This window comes from Corylus avellana, chromosome 3 (assembly GCF_965113065.1).
Source record: "Corylus avellana chromosome 3, dhCorAvel1.hap1.2, whole genome shotgun sequence".
NCBI classification, from domain to species: Eukaryota; Viridiplantae; Streptophyta; class Magnoliopsida; order Fagales; family Betulaceae; genus Corylus; species Corylus avellana.
The window spans coordinates 31,757,204-31,778,805 of NC_142492.1; the positions used below are offsets into that span (position 1 = coordinate 31,757,204).

Genomic DNA, 21,602 nt, shown 5'->3' on the forward strand with positions numbered 1-21,602 from the left:
AGGGCAGTTGATTGTAAAGAACAGAGTTGTCGAGTCGGACGGTTAGGAAGTTGGTGACCTTTTGCTATCTCACTCCCTTACTGTCTCTCTGTCGCTCTCTCTGCAACCAAATCGGAGAGAGTGTGAGAGAGGGTGAGAGCTGAGATGAGTTCTTCTTCTTCTTCTTCGCCTCATCGTTCTCGCGGTGGCAATAGCAGTAGTGCTGAGGAGAGACCGAGGTTCTTTGACTCAAAGGCGAAGGGCAAGTGCTGGGCAAACGCAGAGACGGTACCGGGAAGACACCCAGAGAGGTGGCGCAAGGACGCCGCCGGCAACATTGTCTGCAAGCGCTTCTGCAACTGCCAGGGCTGCCTCTGCTTCGAGTACGACCACATCGTCCCCTTCTCCAAAGGTCCGCATCCCTCTTTGTGCCCCTTGCATTTGTTTCTGGATTGTTCTTTTACTTCCTAGTTCTATTAGTCCTTTTGAATTTTGCTGGGAAACTTGGCTTTTGGCTTCCCCTTGCCAAATTGAGCTGCTTGAGTCAAGTTTCAAATTGGGTTTGCATTTGTGGGTTTTTCTTTTTGAAGTGGAGTAACATCAACTCGGTTGATTGGGTTTTATCATTTATGGGGTTTTTCTTTGTTGTAATGTTGAGAATTGAGGTTGGGTTCTATTCTGGGATTTTAGTTGTCCTCTCATTCGTCTCAATGCACTTCTTGGTTGCCGATGAATGGTGGGAAATAAAAATGTGCCTTACTGGCGTGTTAATTTTTGGAAAAAGATAGCACCATAACATTCATAGAGTTGTTTTCTATTTCGTTTTGTCAATTTTTCTGGGCCATTAAGCAGAAGGCAGATTTTTTATGTTATCTCTATTTAAAACTGAGTGGTTTGTGAACTGGGGTTGTGTTGCAGGTGGTGAATCCACGGCTGAGAATTGTCAGATACTTCAAACAAGGGTGAACAGATATAAATCTGACAAAGACAATGTGGATCAAACTCAATTGAAAGGTTACTCTTGTGATGTCAAGTTTACTGGTACGTTTGCACATTGCAGCACTCTCTTTTCTTCTTCTTCACTTACTTATAACTAATCAGTAGGTATGCGGTTATTGGATTCTAAACAACTTCTAACAAATGATTGTGTTGTCTTGGCCATATGGTCTTATTTGTAGCTCTCCATGGTGAGGCAAATGTTGTTTTATTTTTGAATTAATAGAAAAGCTACAGTTTATGTTCAAAGAGTCATCATCATAGTAGGTTTTGGTTGCTGTTTGTTGAGGTTAAAGATTGCATTATTTGGACCGTGCTGGGGAGATGATGAATATTCTTGTGGTCATCATTTTACTAGAAGGGTTTTTTTTTTTTTGTCTATTTCAATTATTTGTAAATTTTTTGGCAGCAATTAAAGGTATGAAGAATCTAATTCAAGTACAGAATTTTCTAGTTCATGGCTAATAACTTTGAGTTTCAGCCTTAAGTTTATCATTACCTTTTTCAAATGGCCTGTTGAGTGATTTATCCCTTTGGTGTTCCTGAAGATGGTTGTAGTGAGACAGTATCTGATTATTATCTATTCCATCAGTGTTATTGGGCGTCTTTGGATTTTAGATTGCATTCTGGTTAAATACTGAAATCTCTGTCTTGTTATATATTAGGTAAATGTGTTCATAAGAAGTTGAATTATTTTTATTTGTTTCAGTTTCTCTGTAATTAACATGCTTCAGATGTGTATATATTTAAGAACTAGTTTTAAAAGTACCCCGTGTGATTGATCTAAGCATTAGTTTTATGGCCAAGATTGCGTTGATGCCTTATACATTTACTCAGATATTTGTTTCTGAACTGAAAGACTTCCAATTATTTGCTGTTGGTTTTAGATTGGAAAATGGGGGTTGCAATTTACCATTATCGTTGCTGAAAGCTGCAATTCTAATGTCTCACCATTGGAATCATAGGTTATGGAACATTATGAGATATGTGATTGCGCACTGTGTTTGTTGTCTCTAAGACTAAGAGTTTTAACAAGATATGGATGTTAGTTGCAGGGTGTGGGGAAATATCTTTGTGTTGCAGCCATGCATTAGGTGTTTTTTGGACTTAAAAACTGTTTACGGGATTTTCTTTTGATTGATAAAAGTAGTATAGTTTATAGGGTGTAATGTTGACAAGTTTAATTTTGATCTCCTTATCCCATTCTGAAAGGCATTGTGATTGTTTGTGCGAGCTTGAGTAAACTTGTCCATAAGCTAGGATTGGCATTGAGACCATGAAACATTGGATTCAGGGATGGCAATAAAATAGACATGAGACACTGGGATGTTAATACGAAACTCTTTTTGGGTAACATTTAACAACAATAATCGTTGATTAAAAAAAAAAAAAAGAAAGGTTATTGAAAAATCCACTTGTTCTCAGTAAGAACCCTCCATTTAGCTACCAATCTACTGTTTACTGATTGACTCCTTGTGGAAAAGTAGTGTGTTTCCCCTCCTCAAGTAGAGCAGACTTTCGGTGCACTGCATGATATTTAGTGCCCAAGGCAAGCCTGCGCAATCTCCCCACCCTTTTCTGCTGGAAAAGGCTGGCTTCAACTTATATCTGCACTTAGAATGATCACTTTATTACATAGTGGGTATATATCATTTCCCTTTGTAGCTTATGCATCAGTTGGTGTTTTCATCTAAATGCCACAGATTTCTCCAACTTACAGATAAGGAGCTTGATATAGTTGAAATGGCTGTTTACGGCGATGTGATCCGACCAGGAAACCAATGCCGTTGCAGAACTGTTGCTGAAATGCTTGGCCAATACAAATCAAAGAACCACATGGCTGCCTGCAAGTTGCCCTATAACGATGAATCTTTATAGCAAACATCAACAAAATCAGGTGATGGGACTCTAAAAAATAATGTACAAGGGGTTTATCTGCTGGATATTGCTTTCACAACCCCTACACAGATCACATGACATAGACATATTGTTGATTAAAACTGGACCTTTTGTGCCATATGGCCCATTGACTGAGCATTCACAATTAGATTCCTGCAGAAGGGAGTGTGTCTGCTGTCCTTTGATTCCCTGCATTACCTTTTTCTTTTTTATGCTACATTACCCCTATTCAAGAATATTAGGAAAGACGTTTACAAAAAAAAAAAAGAATATTAGGAAAGATAGAACAAAAAGTTCTCATTCAATTCAAAGGAGTTGGGGTCTCCTTTGTTACTATTCATCACCATTTCTCAAAAAAATCAATATCAAAACATTCTAACTTTTTCACTTTTTATATCATATCATACACTTTTTATTATTATTCAAATAAAAAAATCATGAGAAAACAAAACTTTTTCACTTTTTCATACCACTTTTTCATTTTTTTTATACCAAACATTCTTACTTTTTTTTTTTTTTTTTTTCACATCAACTACAGTGTCTAAGCCAACTCATTTACCAAACACCCTCTTAACATAGACCAATTAATGTATTGGTGAAAAACAGTGATTTGATTCAAATTGATAGAATGAAAAGATGTAGAAGAAATAAGAATGCCTAAAATAACATTTGTGAAGTAGTGAAGAAAGATTTATTAAAGGTGGAGGTATTTTGGGTAGGTTAGGATGGCAGAAAAATAATGTATTTGGTTCTTGATTAGTTGGTGAGAATTCTTAAAATCAACCCACATTCAATTGGGGTTAAGGTTGGTTTATATGAATTTTTAATTGACAAATTTAAGCAATATGTTAATTTTGATCAAAAACCAGTAGATTCTGTTGACCACTCCACAATTGGTGTTGTTAATGATTAACAAAGCATCTTCTTTAGATTGAACAACCTCACCATGGAAGACATTCTGTAGAACTCACACAGCGTCAAAAAAAAGAAGGTGAAATAGGCTAAATAAATGACTCAGTCCAATAGCGTTGGTTGTTGGATGCAATAAGGGGTCTTTGTTGCCGCAATGGAAAGAATTGCATTGAAAGGAGTGTGTGAAACCACCATAGGCGGCGGTCCGGCGGATACACACACACTAGGGAGAAAACAAGAAATGGGTGGTTGATTAATGGGGTCAGCCGCCTGTACTCCAAAGGCCACCCAAGTCCAAAGAATCCACCACTAGAATACAAGTTTAAAAGAGTAATTAAGAAAGTAGGTTTAGAATTTAGATAATAAAAAAATTAAAAAGGTAGGTTGATGAATCATTATAAAATTGCCCATTTTTTATTAATATATTTGGTAGCACATTTTAATATATATATATATTTTAATCATATCCTTTATTTATAACTTATATTTTAATATTTATTTATAGTAATTATATCCCAAGCTGGCAAACACAATCGTAGTGAGAAGTCAGAATCATATTCCATCAAGTACATTGACTAAAGCCACAATGATATGTTTAAAGCCTCCTTTTTTGGTGGAGTGGGTGGCTCGTGGCTCATCATTTTTATAAGCACTATGAATAGACAAAAGATTTTATTTATTTATTTTATTATTTATTTATTTATTTATTTTGTAAGTAATAGACAAAAGATTTTAGTCGTGTTGGATATTGAAGAATCTCTATGCAATGTGCACTTTAATCAATCTATTTGTTTCTTCATATTCCAATCATATTTTTGCATCACCCATGTTGATAACTATCAAAATTTATGTGTGCAACCAACTATCACAATACATATGAATTATATGCATAGGCTTTGTTTGTGATGCAAGACAAAAGAATTTGGGAGAAGAAGAAAAGAAGAAACGATGGAAAAGAAAACGGGTCAAGTTACATAATTCAAAGAGATATTAAATTTGGTAGAGTCTCGCCGTCACTGATAGGAAAGAAGAGGAGGAGGAGTCACATATCAAAGAAAAAAAATAATTGTTTATTCATCAATTTTAATTTGTCTTCATAGGAGTATAATAGTTCACTTTAAATAAACTTGATGACTAAACCATAATCATAATATGACCTAATTAATGACTAAATTATAACCCTAATTTGATTGACTTTGGGCCAAACCTCTTATTGAATTACAAAATAACAAACAAAATAGGACTAAAACAAAATTACATGACCCAATAAACTTGTCTTGTCCCGCATTGGTTTGTTTGAATTTTTATTTTTACTTTTTCTTTTTTAGTTCTCAAAGACAAATACGCTCGGTTTGCCATTCGTTTTAAAAAATGAAGTGGTTTGAAACTGTAGTAGATTTGATTGATGTAAAAAATAAAGTAAGAATGTTTTATTTTGTATGAAAAAAAAAAAATTGTTTTATAGTGATTTTTTTATTTAAATAGTAATAAAAAATGATTGATGTGATGTAAAAAGTAAAAATGTTAATAATTGATTTTAAGAGGAATATTATAAAACCTTTTTTTTTTTTTGCCATTGGCAAATAGAGCCATACATTAATACACAACTCAAAACACAAAATTCTTAGACCACATTTCTGCCACGTTGGAACATTTTTTCAAAACAAAAAACAAGAAGTACCCCAAAACACATTAACCAACATGTATACGTAATGTCCATTAAGAATTTTGATTTTTTTTTATAAAAAAAAAAAAAAAAAAAAAAAAAAAAAACCTCAAAATGCAATAACAAATATATAATGTCAATAAAAAGACATTTAATTCATAGAATAATATTATAAATCAGTTATCTTATAACATTGATATAATTGTAAGATAAAAATGTAAGTATGCAGTGTTTTTCTTTCTTACTTTGTACCTGGGCATGGGCCATCCAAGATTGATGAGGATGGGAGAGATTTATAAATGGGACAGGTTTTCCCAACAGTAGTGTTGATGAAAGGAACATGAATGGTTTCACCAACTAAACAAAAACATATTAAACAAATCTAGTAAATACTTATAATTAATTGTTCTCGTTGGACAAATGATTGGATGGTGACACCACTTCACCAACCTTTGACCTGCCCCACCCTCTCCTCACAAATGAACATCAAACATGATGCATGATGCTCTGTTACTAGTGTTACTGTTACTGTTACTGATTTTATTTTTTTCAGCTTTGGTACATATATAAATATCTTCTGCTACTATTTTCGTAAACAAAAAGATTTCTTCCCGACAGCAACAGGAGGAAAACTCGCGTCTGCAGTTACTTTGACCCCCAAGTACGGCCACCGCATAAATTAATATCTGCAAGTACTGCAGACAACCGTATTTAATTATCATTATCGTCTTCTACTTTAATATTGTATTTTTAAAAATATATAAGACCCATTATTGGAGCAATTATAGAACATATTGTAAAATGATCAATTATCTGAAAATTTTAAGTGATAAAAAAAATTATGAATTTAATTATTTAAATTGATATATCGACACTCATCACTTGTGAGGCCAAACACCTAACCTAAAATATTATTTTAATTAATTAAATAAGTGATAACTTATCATATAGCTTTAAAAGCTAATAAAAATTAATAAATAAATAAACATTTTAACACATATATCACGACAAAAATTTATCCAAAATAAAGCAAGAGAATTTTGTTGTTTTATTTTTATTTTTGTTGGTGCATGAGTGCGGCAATTGAGTGGTATTGTTAAGATCATGGGAGGCAGCAATCATGGCTGAAGATTAGTAGCACTGGTGCTGCCACGCTTCACATGCAATATTATTCATTAAAGCACCTTTACGTTATAGTTATATATATATATATATATATATATGTCTACGGAGTAGTTCAATTGGTTGTAAACCACGCTTAATGAAGAGGAGGTTATTAGTTTGAATTTCCCTTCTCTTTTCCTTGTGTGGACATGTAAAAAAACAACTTATGTTATATACCAAATTAATCTACCCAAAAGTTTATGTTATATACCAAATCCACCCAAAAGCTCAACAACTATAAATAAATATTGCATATTTGCAAGCATAATGTTGGTGGTGTTATTTCCTCTTGACATTTGTAAGCGGTGTTTTACACGTTTTCTTCTCATTCTTTTTTCATCATTTTACTTTTTAAAACTACTATTAGATCTGTGAGATCATGTGAAATTCTACCGATCTAATAGTAATTTTAATAAGTGACAAAATAAAATAAGAATCGGGAGGAAAAAAAAAAACAAAGTAATAATATTTATGCCTTTTCAGATCATTTTGACTCGGAAGACTGCAGCCGGGATACCTTAAAACCGCAATTTTCGTAGCAGCCGCCCCATTTTATAGGAACCAACCCTAAAATCTGCTTCTTTTCCCTTTTCCTTTTCCTTTCTTCCCTTCTTTAGAGGTTTTCCTTTACATTTTCTTCATCTTTTTTAGGGGGGAGGGGGGAGGTGTCTTTGAACTAACAGGAATCTCTTGTTGTCGGATCTCAACTTCTTCTTTTTTTGGTAGGGGGGGGGGGGAGTACGTTAGAGGGGCTTCTCTGCCCCTGCAGTCCTGCCCCATTCTCGATCCCTTAAATTGTGTTAATTTTGGTTCAAAATATAAAATTAATAAAAACTAAAACGATAATTTTTTTTTTATTTTTTTTTTTTAAATGATGGGATGGTTCAGCCACAAAAAATGAAAAAGGAGAAGGGTGGCCAAACCACCTTCAACAAACTGTGTGGGTGTTTCGGCTGCCATCTAAAAATTAAAATGGGTGCTTCGACCACCTCTATGTTCTCAGTTCAATTTTTGTTTTATGTTTTTAATAACTATAACAAAAAGGGAATTACGTTATTTTAAGGGTCAAAGTGGAGGTATTTTGAAATGAATTTAGTCAAATTGGTAACATGCAATGCACATGACCTTTTTTTTCCATCCATTTTAACATCTAACGCTAAAGGAATGACTTTTTTGTCACAAATTTGTAATTTGGTTATCTTAGCGTCATACTTGACAATTGGGGCCAACTTAAAACACACACAATAACCACGAAAAAGACTCGCTTATCAAATATTGAATAGAAAATTGTACATAAAAAATACTCACAAGCCTCGATACACCTTAATCTCATTATCATACAAAAGAAATTATTTCCCTATAAAAAATAAAAAAAAAAGACCCACTTTTCTTGTGCTGAAAATAAATGACAGCTAATAATCTGTCTCTTTCTTTTCTTTTTTCTTTTTTTTTTTCTTAATCACTATTATTATAAAAAGACTAAAAGCAAGATTGTATTTTCCGATTGTATAAAAGTCCAAGCCGTGCTTTATTATTCCTAATACTATTCTTCGATTGGAGGAAAAGTCTCCAAAACCCCCACTAACAATTAATGGGCCCACCGACTTCATGATCATTCATGTCTGACTTCAACCGCATCCACGATTCAGACCGAACTTGTGCAACCTCTTTTCATATTTATGAATGTGCATGCATGCATGTATGCACCATGATGGAAGTCATGGATCATGGATGATGGACCACGTACACATTTGGAGAAAGGTAATGAATTTAAATAAATAAATCAAGTGACCATGATTTCATCGTTTATTGAGAGAAATAAAAGGTATTAAAAAAAAAAGAGAGGATAAAAGTAGCCATAATTACACGATTTATGAATATTTACTCATAATTACACGATTTATGAGTAAATATTAAAGTCTCAATTTTTGCTTTATATAGCATTCCTTCCATTAATAGTTGTTGAGTAAGAGTGCACTGTAATTTCGTACACCAAAAGTATAATTTTAAATTAAATTATCAAAAACTCATTATTTGGAAGTAGATTTTTAAATAGAGAGCCTCTACTATGCAGATAGTGCATAAACAAGCCATTTTGCATCCTTCAATAAGTATGAGACATATCATCATTTCAAGAAAAATGCAACAAATTAAAATGAGAACAAAAACAACCAATCTAAAAAGGAACCAAACAAATCCGGCAAGACCAGCCATTTTCGGTGAGACTAGCCGGCCAGACCCACGCCTTGGGTCTCGCTGGCCGTGACCCGATTCTCGTCGGGGTCACCATCTCCGACACCATTTCATGTGAAACCCAGCCTCAAAATTAGATTATAATGCCTCAAAACTCGTTTTTTTTATTTAAAACTAAAACCTAGAGATAAATATTAACCCTTTAGAGATTTTATCACCCTAAAGGAATCCGCCGAAGAGAACTGTCGCCTGGAGAAAGGAGACTCGTGGGCCTAGCCGGCGTGACCTAGAGAAGAAGAGGATAAGAGAAATAATGAAGAAGAGGCTACTGCAAATTTTCGGTGAAGAACCAGAGAAGAAGAGAAATAAGAGAAAATCAAGTGTATTAGCATGTAGAGTTTTTTTTGTGCATTTTTTTTTTTTTACTTTATATGATGTGTCTTTATGCTATTGGGTACTGCAAAACCCTCTTTTTATGCATGAAAGGTTTATCCTTTTAAATATTTTGATTTGAATACATAGAAAAATTGTAGTTTTCAAATCGCAAATAAGTGGGTACGTTTTTAAAAATACACGATTTTAAAAACCAAACTATTAACCGCGTTTTTAAAAATCACACGTTTTGAAATCCCTATTTTTAGATTGTACATTTAGAGATCTTAGACCCAAACAAACTCCAAGTACAACTTGATTTTGTGTTATGGTCGCTTAATTAAGCTTCTACAACATTTTAGAGTCAAAACTCAGACAAAAGCAAGCCAACATGGCAATATCAGTTATTAGCTTAACTTGTGTTTTTTTTTTTTTTCCTCACGTATAGGTATTTTGATATGATTGCAATCCGGATTGTAACCATTATAGAGTTATTACAAGAGTTTAAATAATCTAATAATAATAAATACTATACCTTATCTTACTCCTATTTTATTGGGCTGCCACAACTGCTCATTATAGCCTCAACAAATTTATTAATTAAAATGGCTAAAAAATTATATTTTTTATTTTATTTTAACTATCCACTTTACAATAAATCTAAGCAGTGGGTGGAGTAGACTGGATATGAAAATATTATCGTCAAAATAAGTATAATGAAAGGAAGGTCAAGGCTTAGTCTAATACAAGACGAAGACGAGGATAAAAGAGAAAGATGAGGTCGGTAGCTCAAATAAAGCAATACTTGAGAGCATCACTTTCTTATTCAGAATTCGTCCGAAAAAAAATAAATAAATAATGTAGGATGACAAAAAACCAAATCACATTTTATGGATAAACTCCGAAAAAAGTGACGTTCTCAAGCATTACTCGGCTCAAATAATCATCTTTAGCTGTAATTGATGCTGAGTTGAAGACATATCGATATGCTAAGTTGAAGACATATTGATAGAAGAGGTGGTCGTTTGGTGAAGCTGTTGGGAGGGTTTATTTTATTTTTTGTCTTTCAAAAGTTTGTGATGGTCTCCGTCCTCGTTTAAAAAATAATGTCACATCAATATAGTAAAATAAAGATAAAATAAAAATGTAACATTTAACATTATTGGTGATAATAAGTTGTTTAGTATTGCTGGATTTTATGTTGGCCAAGACTGACAAAAGTCTGAAGTGAGTGCGGAAGCACGACTTGTCTATGAACGGGGAGCGTATTTTGCTGGCTTTTCTTTTACTTCCTGAATGTTGTCGAGCCGAGCTTGGAGTTGGGTTATTATTGACCATCTCTTTCTCAATATTCAATTTCTGTTGATGCTTTTCATACACATTCGTAATTGCCATTCAATATGGCCAACGAGCGACAGCTGTCCTTTTCTTTTGTTTTTCTGAAAGTCGGCAACTGCTTTCTTATTTGGTCTTCATATATATATATATATATATATATATATATATAGCATAAAATCTATTACATTTTTAGACCTATTTTTTTTTTTTTAGTAAAGATTACAAGTAATTCTAGGTGGTTTATTTGCATTTTACTAAAAATGATGTGACTATTAAAATCACCCTTTAATCAAAATTCAATTTTAATCAAAAGATGATTTTAATAGTCATATCATTCTTAATAGGATACAAGTAAACAACTTAAAATTACTCAAAGATTATTGCTCTTGCTTATCCCTAAGCGGAGAAAGTTGTATTAACTCCCCCATCATCAACATTTAAGCTCTGCCAAGCATAATAATAAATTCCCTTTCCAAAAAATAAATTAATAAATTCCCTAAACCCAGAAGTATGAAAATGTGGCCGATCTCAAGGTCTACAAAGAGGATTAGGATCTCCGGCAATAGCACGCAACGTGGAGGAGACGAGTGGAAGTCATGGTCTCTATAAAGTTTTTTTTTTTTAATATTTTTTTATTTCAGTTTTTTTAAGAACTCTAGAAGGAATGAGCTGATCGTCCTTCTCAACGTTTTTTCTCAATCATTTTTGTTTTGTTGTTTTTTCTTCCAAGTACTTTATTGTTAGATGGAGTTAGTCTTCAAACTTTATTTATTTTTAATGACAATTAGAAACGCTATGTTTACCAAATTTTTTTCTTTAAAAGTTGGTTCTCAAATCATATATCATCATTGCATTAAATTATGATACATTTTTTAAAATAATAAATCTTGTGGGATAATGACAGATCACTTAATAATTAACTTTTAAAGATAAAATTTGATAAATATAACATTTTTCTCAATCTTTGAAGTTTTGAATCCTTTCAAGTATTTGACTTTTGTATACATAGAGTGATTGTGTAGGATTAAGGTCCACAATGATTAGCTGTCCAAATTATTAAAACACTTAATGTAAGGGCTTAGATAGGTAATTGAGCTTGGATAGGTAATTGAACGGTCTAAAATAAAAAAAAATTTATACATACTCTCTCACATCGGTAACTAATTGTCGTGGGTTTGAATCCGACTATATAAAAAGTTTGTAGGATAATATAAGTGAGGTGACATATGCTTTATTTCAAGCATTACTTTGTCATGCAAAAGAGTACAATGTCAGAATGACACATGTTAGCCTGTTTATTTATTTATATATATATATATATTGTTTGTTTTTTAGCAAACTATTATATAAAGAAAAAAAAAATTATTACATAATTACATTTTAATCCCACCATCTAAAAACAACTTTGGGCATAGAGATGCTTGTACCCATTATTTCACGTGGACCCTACTGAACTCAATATGTGTGGGGCCATAAAAGTAAAGACCAAATGTCATAACTCTTCAGAAATGGGAATTAACAACAAAGCTAGAGAGGGGAGGAGGAAGAACGGTGGTGTTTGGAAAGGGAAAAGTGAGTCACGACTTTTCCTTTTCTTTTCTTTAATCAATCAATTGCCTCTCCTATCTGCTTCCCTCTCTCTCTCTCTCTCTCAAACTTTGGCCTTGTCTTTTCCCTTTCCACAAATCCCTATTCCCACGTCAATCCAAAACTGAATTTTGAAATCCCAATTTAATTCTTTATTATTTGCCAAACACCCCTTTGTCAACAACCACCCAACCAAAACACAATCCTCCTCCTCCTCCTCTTCTTTTTCTTCTTCTGGCCCACTAAAATTTCAAACACAAATATATATTTATTAAATAAAATAAAATATTACAGAATTCGTAGAAAACCTGTGTCCGTTTTGACGTACGTCCCCTGCGGACGTTCAAAGTACGACAGAACCTCCTCACGGCAACGGATACAAACAAAAGCACTGAGAAGTCGCAAGCCAAGATGTTTTTTTTTTTTTTTAATGGAAAAAAAAAAAACAGACACCCAAATCAAATGGCTCGTCAAACAAAACTCCGTTGATTCCGCCAAATCTGTTGTGTGAAAAAGCCGCATAGAAACCCACTGTCTGCCATCTCCCGCAATTGTCGCGCAACTGAAGAAAGCAGAGCTACAACATTCGAAGACTAAGAAAATGTGAAAAGACAAGAACCAAAAGCACTAAGATTTTGTTAGTGAGTTTGGTGTGTGTGGTATAAAAACTAAACCCCATTTTGCTTCAATCTTCTATTACTCTCCTGCAACTTTTTTTTTTTTTTTCTCTATCCTAACTAACTAACTCGTTCCAGGAAGTTCGACCGGATTTTACGGGTCGACCCGTTCCAGGTGCCAATTTTGGTTACTATGTGGTGGCGGCGGTGGTGGTGGTGGTAGTGGGCAGGGATGGGTTGCGTGAGCTCCAAGCAGGCGGTGTCGGTGACGCCTGCACTGGACCACTCTGGGGCGTTCAGGGACAGCGGAGTCGGCTCGGGTCGGAGTCGGCTCGGGTCGAGCGAGAAGGAGAAGGGCGGCAAGAAGAAGAATGCTGCTGAGCTGGTTGCGATGGCAGGGGCGCTGAGTGGGGGGAGCGAGTTGGGCGAGTCGGGGAGGGCGAGTTCGAACGGGAACGAATCGTCTTACAGCTTCAGATTGGGGAATTTGAACAAGTACGTGGAGGGCGAGCAGGTGGCCGCCGGCTGGCCGGCTTGGCTCAGCGCCGTCGCCGGCGAAGCCATTCAGGGCTGGGTTCCTCTCCGACCCGATGCCTTCGAAAAACTAGAAAAGGTTGCTATTTATTGTTAATTTAATATTATTGACCATATTTATCAAAGTTTATTTATTATTTAAATATCTTTTGGTTACAATGCAAGTGATATTGGATTTGTGAGTGTGATTACTTTGTAATGCAAAGGCTTTTGAAGGAAACTGTTAATTTTTTTTATTTTTAGCATGTTTCTCTTATTTAATAGTCTTTGTTTGTGTTTCTTCTTTCTTTATTTAATCTTAGTTTTTACTTGCTCATTTTATTTTTCTCTCCTATAAAAATTTTCAGTTTTTACAATATGGGGAATGATCCTTTCCTTTCTGTTCAGTAACAAGCTTAGCCCGATTCGCATATTTGTCATCTATGGATATTTAGGGGAAAATTTTGAATCTTCCACTTGTTTGAAAGTTGAAGTGAATGCCATGCATGGGAAGCAATTCATAATAACCCACAAATTTCCAACTTCTTTGGAGCTCATGGGATGATTTATGTTCTGTTTCTGATCAAAATTACAATGGTTTTAATGCTAATATTGTGCTGCTTTGACTGCTGCAAAGCTTTCTGGAATAATGGTTTTAGCTGTACTTCTGTGTGGCTTTTACAGTTTTAAGTAAAATCTTGTTTGACGTAGTACCATTCTGTGAAAAGTATCTCATCTTTTAGAACAAGGCACCTTAGGTTCTTGCTCTTTTATCTGTTAGGGATAAAGTTTTTTCAAGTCATGGAATTGCTTTCCAAAAGTGAAGAATTGTTTCTGTTTCCTGTTTCTGAGTACTATCTAATAGTAGATTGTCTAAATCTGTGTCAAGAGTCTACTGCTTGCTATGTTGTGTCTTTGTGATTGACAATATTCAATTTCAACTGTTTGATTAGATTGGACAGGGTACGTATAGCAGCGTGTTCCGAGCACGTGACATGGAAACCGGGAGGTTAGTTGCTCTGAAGAAGGTGCGGTTTGATAATTTTGAGCCTGAGAGTGTTAGGTTTATGGCTCGAGAGATTATGATTCTACGCCGGCTTGACCATCCTAACATCATAAAACTGGAGGGCTTAATTACTTCCCGATTATCATGTAGCATATACCTTGTATTCGAGTACATGGAACATGATATTACTGGACTCTTATCTTGCCCAGACATCAAGTTCAGTGAGTCACAGGTTTGCCTCGACTCCCAACTGTCACTGAATTTTGATTCTGACATATAAATTGAGTCAAGTGGTCAGTAGAATGAAGTAATAAGCTTTAGTATTTTAGTTAATCTTATTTGCTAAAATGATGGAATGAATTTGACATATATGCCTAGAACAAAAAGAAGTGAATTCATTTTAATGCTTTGCGAAATCAGAGCAAGAAAAATGGTGTAAGAACAAATAAATGGAATAATTTAATATCTGTATACTTGCATGTTGAAAGAAATGAGGTTGATTTTGTTTTGTAGATTAAGTGCTACATGAAGCAGTTGTTATCTGGACTTGAACACTGTCACTCAAGGGGTGTAATGCATCGGGACATTAAAGGATCAAATCTTTTGGTAAATAACGAAGGAATTTTGAAGGTGGCTGATTTTGGATTGGCAAATTTCTATAGTTCTGGGAATAGGCAACCTCTAACCAGTCGAGTTGTCACTTTGTGGTACCGTCCTCCGGAGCTTCTGCTGGGATCGACTGATTATGGAGCATCTGTGGATCTGTGGAGTGTTGGCTGTGTATTTGCAGAACTAATCCTTGGAAAACCTATCCTTCAAGGGAGAACGGAGGTAATCAGCTTACTACTTAAGTACATTGTTTTCCATTTTTAAAAATGCTAGTTTTTTAACCTTTGACCAATGAAGTAGTTTAATGAAAGCCGTAAAGATACGATCAAGAAAATAATAGTTTCAGTAGAAATTACTTGTATTAATGGAACCATAAATGGGATTATTGATTTCTCCAAGATATGGCGATCACAAACAGGGCAAAGATTAAAGAAGAGAGAGGAAAACAAATCCAAGGGTGTGGATGGGACTGGAGACAACTTCCAAGGGTAAAGTCTTCCAATGGTTAGAAATATTATTGGAACTGGTGCTTTTAAGCATCTCTTTAAAATAAATAAAAAATAAATAAAATAAAAAAATAAAAAAGAAGAAGAAGAAGAAGAAGACAAGTAACTTGAATAAGGCAGTTTGTTTAACCTTTGGAGTAAATCTTTTAAAACTCATCCCTCTAGTCTTGTAGTTCTTGCTTCTTTGAGGAAATTCTTTAGGGGTTAATATACGAAATTACAAAAGTTAGATGTACTTTAAGGCTAATGAAGGCACCTCTTATTATATAAACTTAACTAGAAGATTCTTTTTGAGAATGCTACTAGATACATCCGCTGTTGTGGTGCTTATTTGCTAGTTTCCTGCTTTTCTGTTGGCATTGGAGTTGTTCAATTGGTCTGCTCCTAGCAATGTATATGGTCTATTCTCCTAGGTGAGAGAATGTCTGTATAAACCTGTCTATGCTATTCCCACTGCATTATCACCCTGGAACGATGTTAATTTTCATGCAAAATAAACCTTTCTCTTTTGATTTACCATGATATAAAAATAATTTTTCTTCCTACTTTGCAAATATAAGAAGCCTTTTAACACTCCATAAACTAACCAAAATAGGCAGAGATATCCAGAATGACATCTAATCCTTTTTTTCCCAGAAGTGGACCTCAATAATGACTATGTATATCGGTATATACGTACATGTGAATGAGGATGATTAGGTCATTAAAGAAGGTTAATTTTAGGGAATTACTCAATCTTTCAAAAAGGCCTTTGTTTTGGTGACATTTTTATCCAATTACCATTACAAGTATCACCCATTAGGCAGCTATCTGCAATTATTAATCGTGTATCATAAATACATATAAAAAGGTAACTACAGAAACTTCCCTTTTAAGTTTTAGTTGTCTACTGAATTATGGTTGAGGTATAAACATGGACATTTGGGATGATTACACTGCTTTTTCCATGTGATGTGTCCATATTATGTCAGAATAAAGGCTACTTTTTTTTTTTTGAAGTGAAAAAAAAAAAGAAAAAAAGTAGCCTTTATTCTGACATAATATGGACACATCACATGGAAAAAGCTGTGTAATCATCCCAAATGAAGGCTACTTAGATGGTATCGAAGTGTTTTTCTCTTTTCCTTTTTTGCAGATTTGACTGATGTACCTTGCTGCACCATACAACCCTTTCACCAAGCCGAGGGGCAATATGAAAATGCATATGTAGACTGATAAAATTATGTTATATGTATAAATGAAGCTGTACAACTATGATTGTTCACAAATTTACTTTTGAAGTTTCCTATTTAAGTTCATATAGGTATGCTTTACTTCTGCAGGTTGAACAATTACACAAAATTTTCAAACTTTGTGGATCCCCACCTGATGAATACTGGAAAAGAAGCAAACTTCCTCATGCAACTCTATTCAAGCCACAGCAACCTTATGATGGCTGTCTTCGGGAGACTTTTAAAAATTTACCAAAAACCACCATAAGCCTGCTAGAAACGCTTCTTTCCGTAGATCCCTACAAGCGAGGGACAGCCTCTTCTGCTCTTGCATCTGAGGTAGTTAGACAAAATAATGTGATTATTTTGTCTCATTTGAATTATTGATGTGCTAGTTGGAAAGAATGTATAGATTTACTTGGCATGCATGGCAATTAAGTTACCCTATACATTATATAGTCATCAAGTCAAGACTGACTAGCAATTCTAGTTCATCAACAAGTTTTGAGTATTCTGTATTTTCTTTTTCTCTAACAAAGTATTTTATCATTCCTGTATGTATTGGCCCCACTTTCATTGTGCAAAGCCAAAGAAATGCAGCATGCATACCAAACTAATCTTAAGCATTTGTTTACATCATTTAGGATCCTTCTAATGATATATTGTTTCCATACTATATTCAGTATTTCACAACAAAGCCCTATGCATGTGATCCATCAAGCTTGCCGACGTACCCACCTAGCAAAGAGATTGATGCAAAAATTCGCGAGGAGGCAAAGAGGTGAGGATTCTCATTTATATTATATTGTTGAAACTTTTACATGCTTGTATTGAAAAATAAAGAACAGAAAAATAACTGGTCTGGAAGTCCTTTCATGAAAAAGGAGCTGTTTGAGCTCAGTTGTCAATTATGGCCAGTGTAAGAAGGGAAGGTGGTAAACTAAAGTAAGCATGTTAAATTCGATCTGGAATGACTTGATTAATGTATGGAGTCTAATAGCTTATGGTATATGAACGTCCAATGAAGATTGACTGAGTGCTCTTTACCTATCCAAAAGACCGAGAAGACGGAGTTAGTCCTTTGTTTCTTTAGATATAATTTGAATGCACATTTGGTTAGTATGATGTAATCACCAGGAAATAAAAATAAGTTCAATTATTGAAATCCTAAAAGGTGTTTGTAGGAAGAAATGAAATCATTTAGTTACTTCAAATTAATAATCAGATTCTACTGTATAACATAAAGGACCTGTTCCATTCCCTAGGACATTTAATTGCCGCACGGATTTGCCTTCTTTGATTGGGGTTTGGAAAATTTGTAGTTATGTAAAGAAATTTCAGTTTTGTCAGTAAAATGTTTTTTCTCTGCAATTTTCAGCATCATATGTGGTACTTATGTTATGTCGTCTCTCCAAACTACAATAACATTCACTAAATTTTTCAGGAAAAAGATTGGTGGAAGAGCTCGTGGATCTGAAATAACAAGAAAGGCTGCAAGAAAACCCCATGGATTCTGTAAACTGGCACCAGCAGAGGTCTCTCTCTCTCTCTCTCTCTAAGTTTGCATTCACATGTAGAATGTAGATATAGATCTCTGGTCTAGTTATGAAGTGGAGTTGCTTCTCACTGATATACTTGTCCTTATGGTGCAGGAAATGGCAAACCAAAGACAAGATTCTCATAGGATTAATGGTAACCATGGAGATATTCTTAAAGAAGTAAATTCTGCCGTAGATGTGGTGGCACGAAAGCCATCAACTGATAAACTTGAAGAAGCTTCCCATGTAAAGAATGCATCTCAAGGCGACATTCCTTTTCCTGGCCCCTTACAAGTTTCTACATCAAGTGGTTTTGCATGGGCAAAAAGGAGGAAAGACGAGGCATCCACAAGATCGCACACTAGGTCTATTTCAAGAGGACACATTTTCAGTGTTGTAGAACCTACTACGGCATTGCATTCAAGGAACAATGTTGACTCCAAAAGGCATGAAAACAGGGATGTTATATATGGAGTCCGCACCAATTCAAGAGGCCATGATTCATATGAGGTTGCGAAGCTTGCAATGCAGAATAATTGGTGCAAGTTTGAGCGTCCAGACTCATTTGATGCTTCTGATGAGTACCACTCTCAGGAACTATCGATGGCACAGTATCAACGAGACGAAATGGCTGCTAAAAGAAGAAATCTGGTAAGTTTGTAATTTGTAGAACAAGATGTGGTATGAACTTATTTAAGTTTCAACACATATTTTCCTTTTACTTTTCTGGTAAGTTTCAAAACAATTTTCCATTTTAACTTTTGTTTACAAAAACAAAAAGAAGTATCATTTGTAATGTAAAAGAAACAATCTGGTAAAAGAGGGTAAATGGCAGCTGAAATAGAAGCAATTTGCCATGTTTGTAACTTTCAGAACCATATTCTCCATTTTAACTTCTGTTAATAAAAAAAGAAGAAAAGAAGCATCAGTTATATTGTAAAACCAGATGTAACTTTTACATCAGTTGTATTGTTAAATGGTATTGTTTTCTTTGTCTTAGCTGGAGGTCGTATTCAAGAAGATAGATTTATACCTTCAACTTTTACTTAAATCTTAATGGATACATTGATTTCCCAATACATCTCTGCATGCCCTTAATTGTGAGAATTATTCATTCTTTATCTCTTTTGTTGATTAACATCAATCTTGTGCGGGCTACCAGGATCAAGGGGATGCGGTTGAATTTTCCGGACCCTTATTGTCTCAATCACACAAAGTTGATGAACTTTTAGAGAAGCATGAGCGCCAAATCCGCCGGATAGTGCGAAAATCATGGTTTCAAAGAGGTATACTCTCTATTTCTTTTCTTGTTCCTTTTTGTTTTGTGTGCGCGCGGACGCAGTGGAGTATTTCTGGCTAAAGTGTGATTTTTGAACTGCAGGGAGAAAGCATGGGAAGTAAATTAACAGATATGCTTTGTTTTGGGTGATTTGAGAAGGGAATCAACCTCCAAATATGAAATGTGATTATAACCAAACTCCGATCATGGATGAATCTCTCCGAACCACACTGCTGTATCCGATGAACACGCCATTCAATCGTCGAGAAAATAAAATCTTCAACACAACTCGTTGCCATTGAAGCCAGGAGCTACAGCCAGTAACAGCCTGATGAAACTATGTTATAAACACCAAGATATCGGAAGATTAAAAGCAACGAAGGGTTGGAATGAGTGGATTGTTCTCTTCATTCACTCAATAATAGTTTAGCTTCTCTTTGTTCTTTTATTTCTTTCATAAATTTTAGTCTCTTTGTTTTCAGATATGATGAAAACCATCCGGCTATGTATAGACAAGTGGTGATAGATTTGAGAAAGAGTCTTGTACATGTCAACTGTTCGTTAGGTTCAAGCTAGCAGGCTTACCTTTATTTCTCATGCTTTGCCATTACTTATCTTCTAATTGTTTGAAGCCTTTCTGCAGCAATGGCAAAGCATGAGCTGCAAAACTATAAAACTTTTGCTATCTTTTCACACAATGTTTGAGACTAATTTGTGGTATCCACTCCATCTAAATTAGTATTAAGATTAACAAGCTAATGGTTCGGTTGAGTGCACTAATTTGTAATCCCATCTCACATTTGTTAATTTTTGGGGAAACTTTATAAAGGACCCTTAAATTACCATGCGGTTTGAAAATACTCTTTTTAAATTTCAAAACCTCTCAATTTCACCTTCTGAACTTTCAATTTGATGCAATGCATTCCTTCCGTCAGTTTTTTGACATTAAAAGTGATGAAATGGCCTTTATACCTCTGAAATTTTTATAAAATTTTAAATTAAAAATTAAAAAAATAAAGGTATTAAAAAAAAAAACTTTATGAAAGAAAATTCAATGGTAGCTTGGTCTTTTTAATCGTTTCCGTTAGGGGTTAACGTAAAAAATTGACGGAGGGGGTAGATTGCATCAAATTGAAAGTTCGAGAGGGTGAAATTGATAGGTTTTGAAATTTGAAGAGTCTTCTTAAAATGTGTGATAGTTCAGAGTCTTTTATGAAATTTCTTCTTATTTTTATATCAATTTAAATGGTGACATACAAATGAGAAAAAAATAATAATAAATATAAAAAATCTTGAACCAAACATGTAGACTGTAGTGCCCACCAAAAATTGAGGTGGGCTTTAGTATCCACCAACTCAATCGCCCATAACACCCAAAATCGAAAATTCAAAGAAAAAAAACAAACATCCAGGGTTGTTGGATCCAAACGAGCCCAAAAGTCACAGTCATTCATCTTAAATATTATGTTAAATTACCACTTATCTTAAAAATTTAAGCTTATAAAAAGAAAAATTAATCATTGAATCAATGATTTAACGTTGAAGGAGAGGCGAGTTGGGTTTGTCGGCCCAAGAGGCATTTTCACATCCCTTTGGGATAGGCTGTTTGTCTTAATTCTCATGGTTGTAAGGAAACTTACTCTAGGAGCACATCAAAATCTCTTGACTAATTTTTTGCTTGGAATCTCTCAAGTGTCGTGTCTAGAGAGATTTGTAGGTTCTTTATGTGCTCTAGGAGAGAGGTCGTTCCCTTTGTTTAGTGGTCCATCTAAGGTAAAGTTGGTGCTATATGCGATGCACCTAGTTTTAGTCTAATTTTATTTTTGGAGTCAAAATAATATTTCTGTAATTTAATATTCTAGGACATGAGTTTAATTTTGGGGTTTATTATGTTATTGGGTATTTTTCTAATTTCTTAGTTAGGGTTACTAATCAAAACCAAAAGAGCCCAAGTACTATGAGGTTAATTTAGAGATTATATGCATTTACAAATAAATATTATGGTTTCTTTATTTAATGAATTATGTGTTTATTTGAATTTGATTGTGTAATACAATTCTTTACAAGTTGTGATATTAAGGGACTTTACTTGTAATACTTTGGTTTATTCAAACTTTTCCAAATATTAATAAATAATTATGATATATGCCATGGTAGATTGCAGCATTTGTCGTGGTCTATTTGTATTTCTGAACAAGTTTCTAGACAACAAGTTAA

General features: G+C 34.4%; 2 protein-coding genes across 3 annotated transcripts; both read left to right on the forward strand.

The window, feature by feature from the left end:
• Window positions 1–16: 16 nt before the first annotated feature.
• Window positions 17–3,076, forward strand: LOC132175926 (HNH endonuclease domain-containing protein). The gene is made up of 3 exons (XM_059588022.2): window positions 17–391; window positions 898–1,020; window positions 2,696–3,076. The coding sequence occupies exons 1-3, from the start codon at window positions 145–147 to the stop codon at window positions 2,851–2,853; spliced, it is 528 nt and encodes a 175-aa protein (XP_059444005.2). The 5' UTR covers window positions 17–144; the 3' UTR covers window positions 2,854–3,076.
• A 9,221-nt stretch (window positions 3,077–12,297) lies between these two features.
• IBS1 (Protein kinase superfamily protein) lies at window positions 12,298–20,096 on the forward strand. 2 transcript variants are annotated; one of them, XM_059586337.2, is made up of 10 exons: window positions 12,298–12,765; window positions 12,862–13,336; window positions 14,190–14,474; window positions 14,756–15,073; window positions 16,680–16,907; window positions 17,252–17,349; window positions 18,013–18,103; window positions 18,221–18,757; window positions 19,269–19,392; window positions 19,469–20,096. In XM_059586337.2, the coding sequence occupies exons 2-10, from the start codon at window positions 12,956–12,958 to the stop codon at window positions 19,471–19,473; spliced, it is 2,067 nt and encodes a 688-aa protein (XP_059442320.2). In that variant the 5' UTR covers window positions 12,298–12,765; window positions 12,862–12,955; the 3' UTR covers window positions 19,474–20,096. The 2 variants fall into 2 exon arrangements, with proteins under 2 accessions (XP_059442320.2, XP_059442319.2); XM_059586336.2 differs by having other exon boundaries at window positions 12,301–12,765; window positions 19,488–20,096.
• Window positions 20,097–21,602: the final 1,506 nt, after the last annotated feature.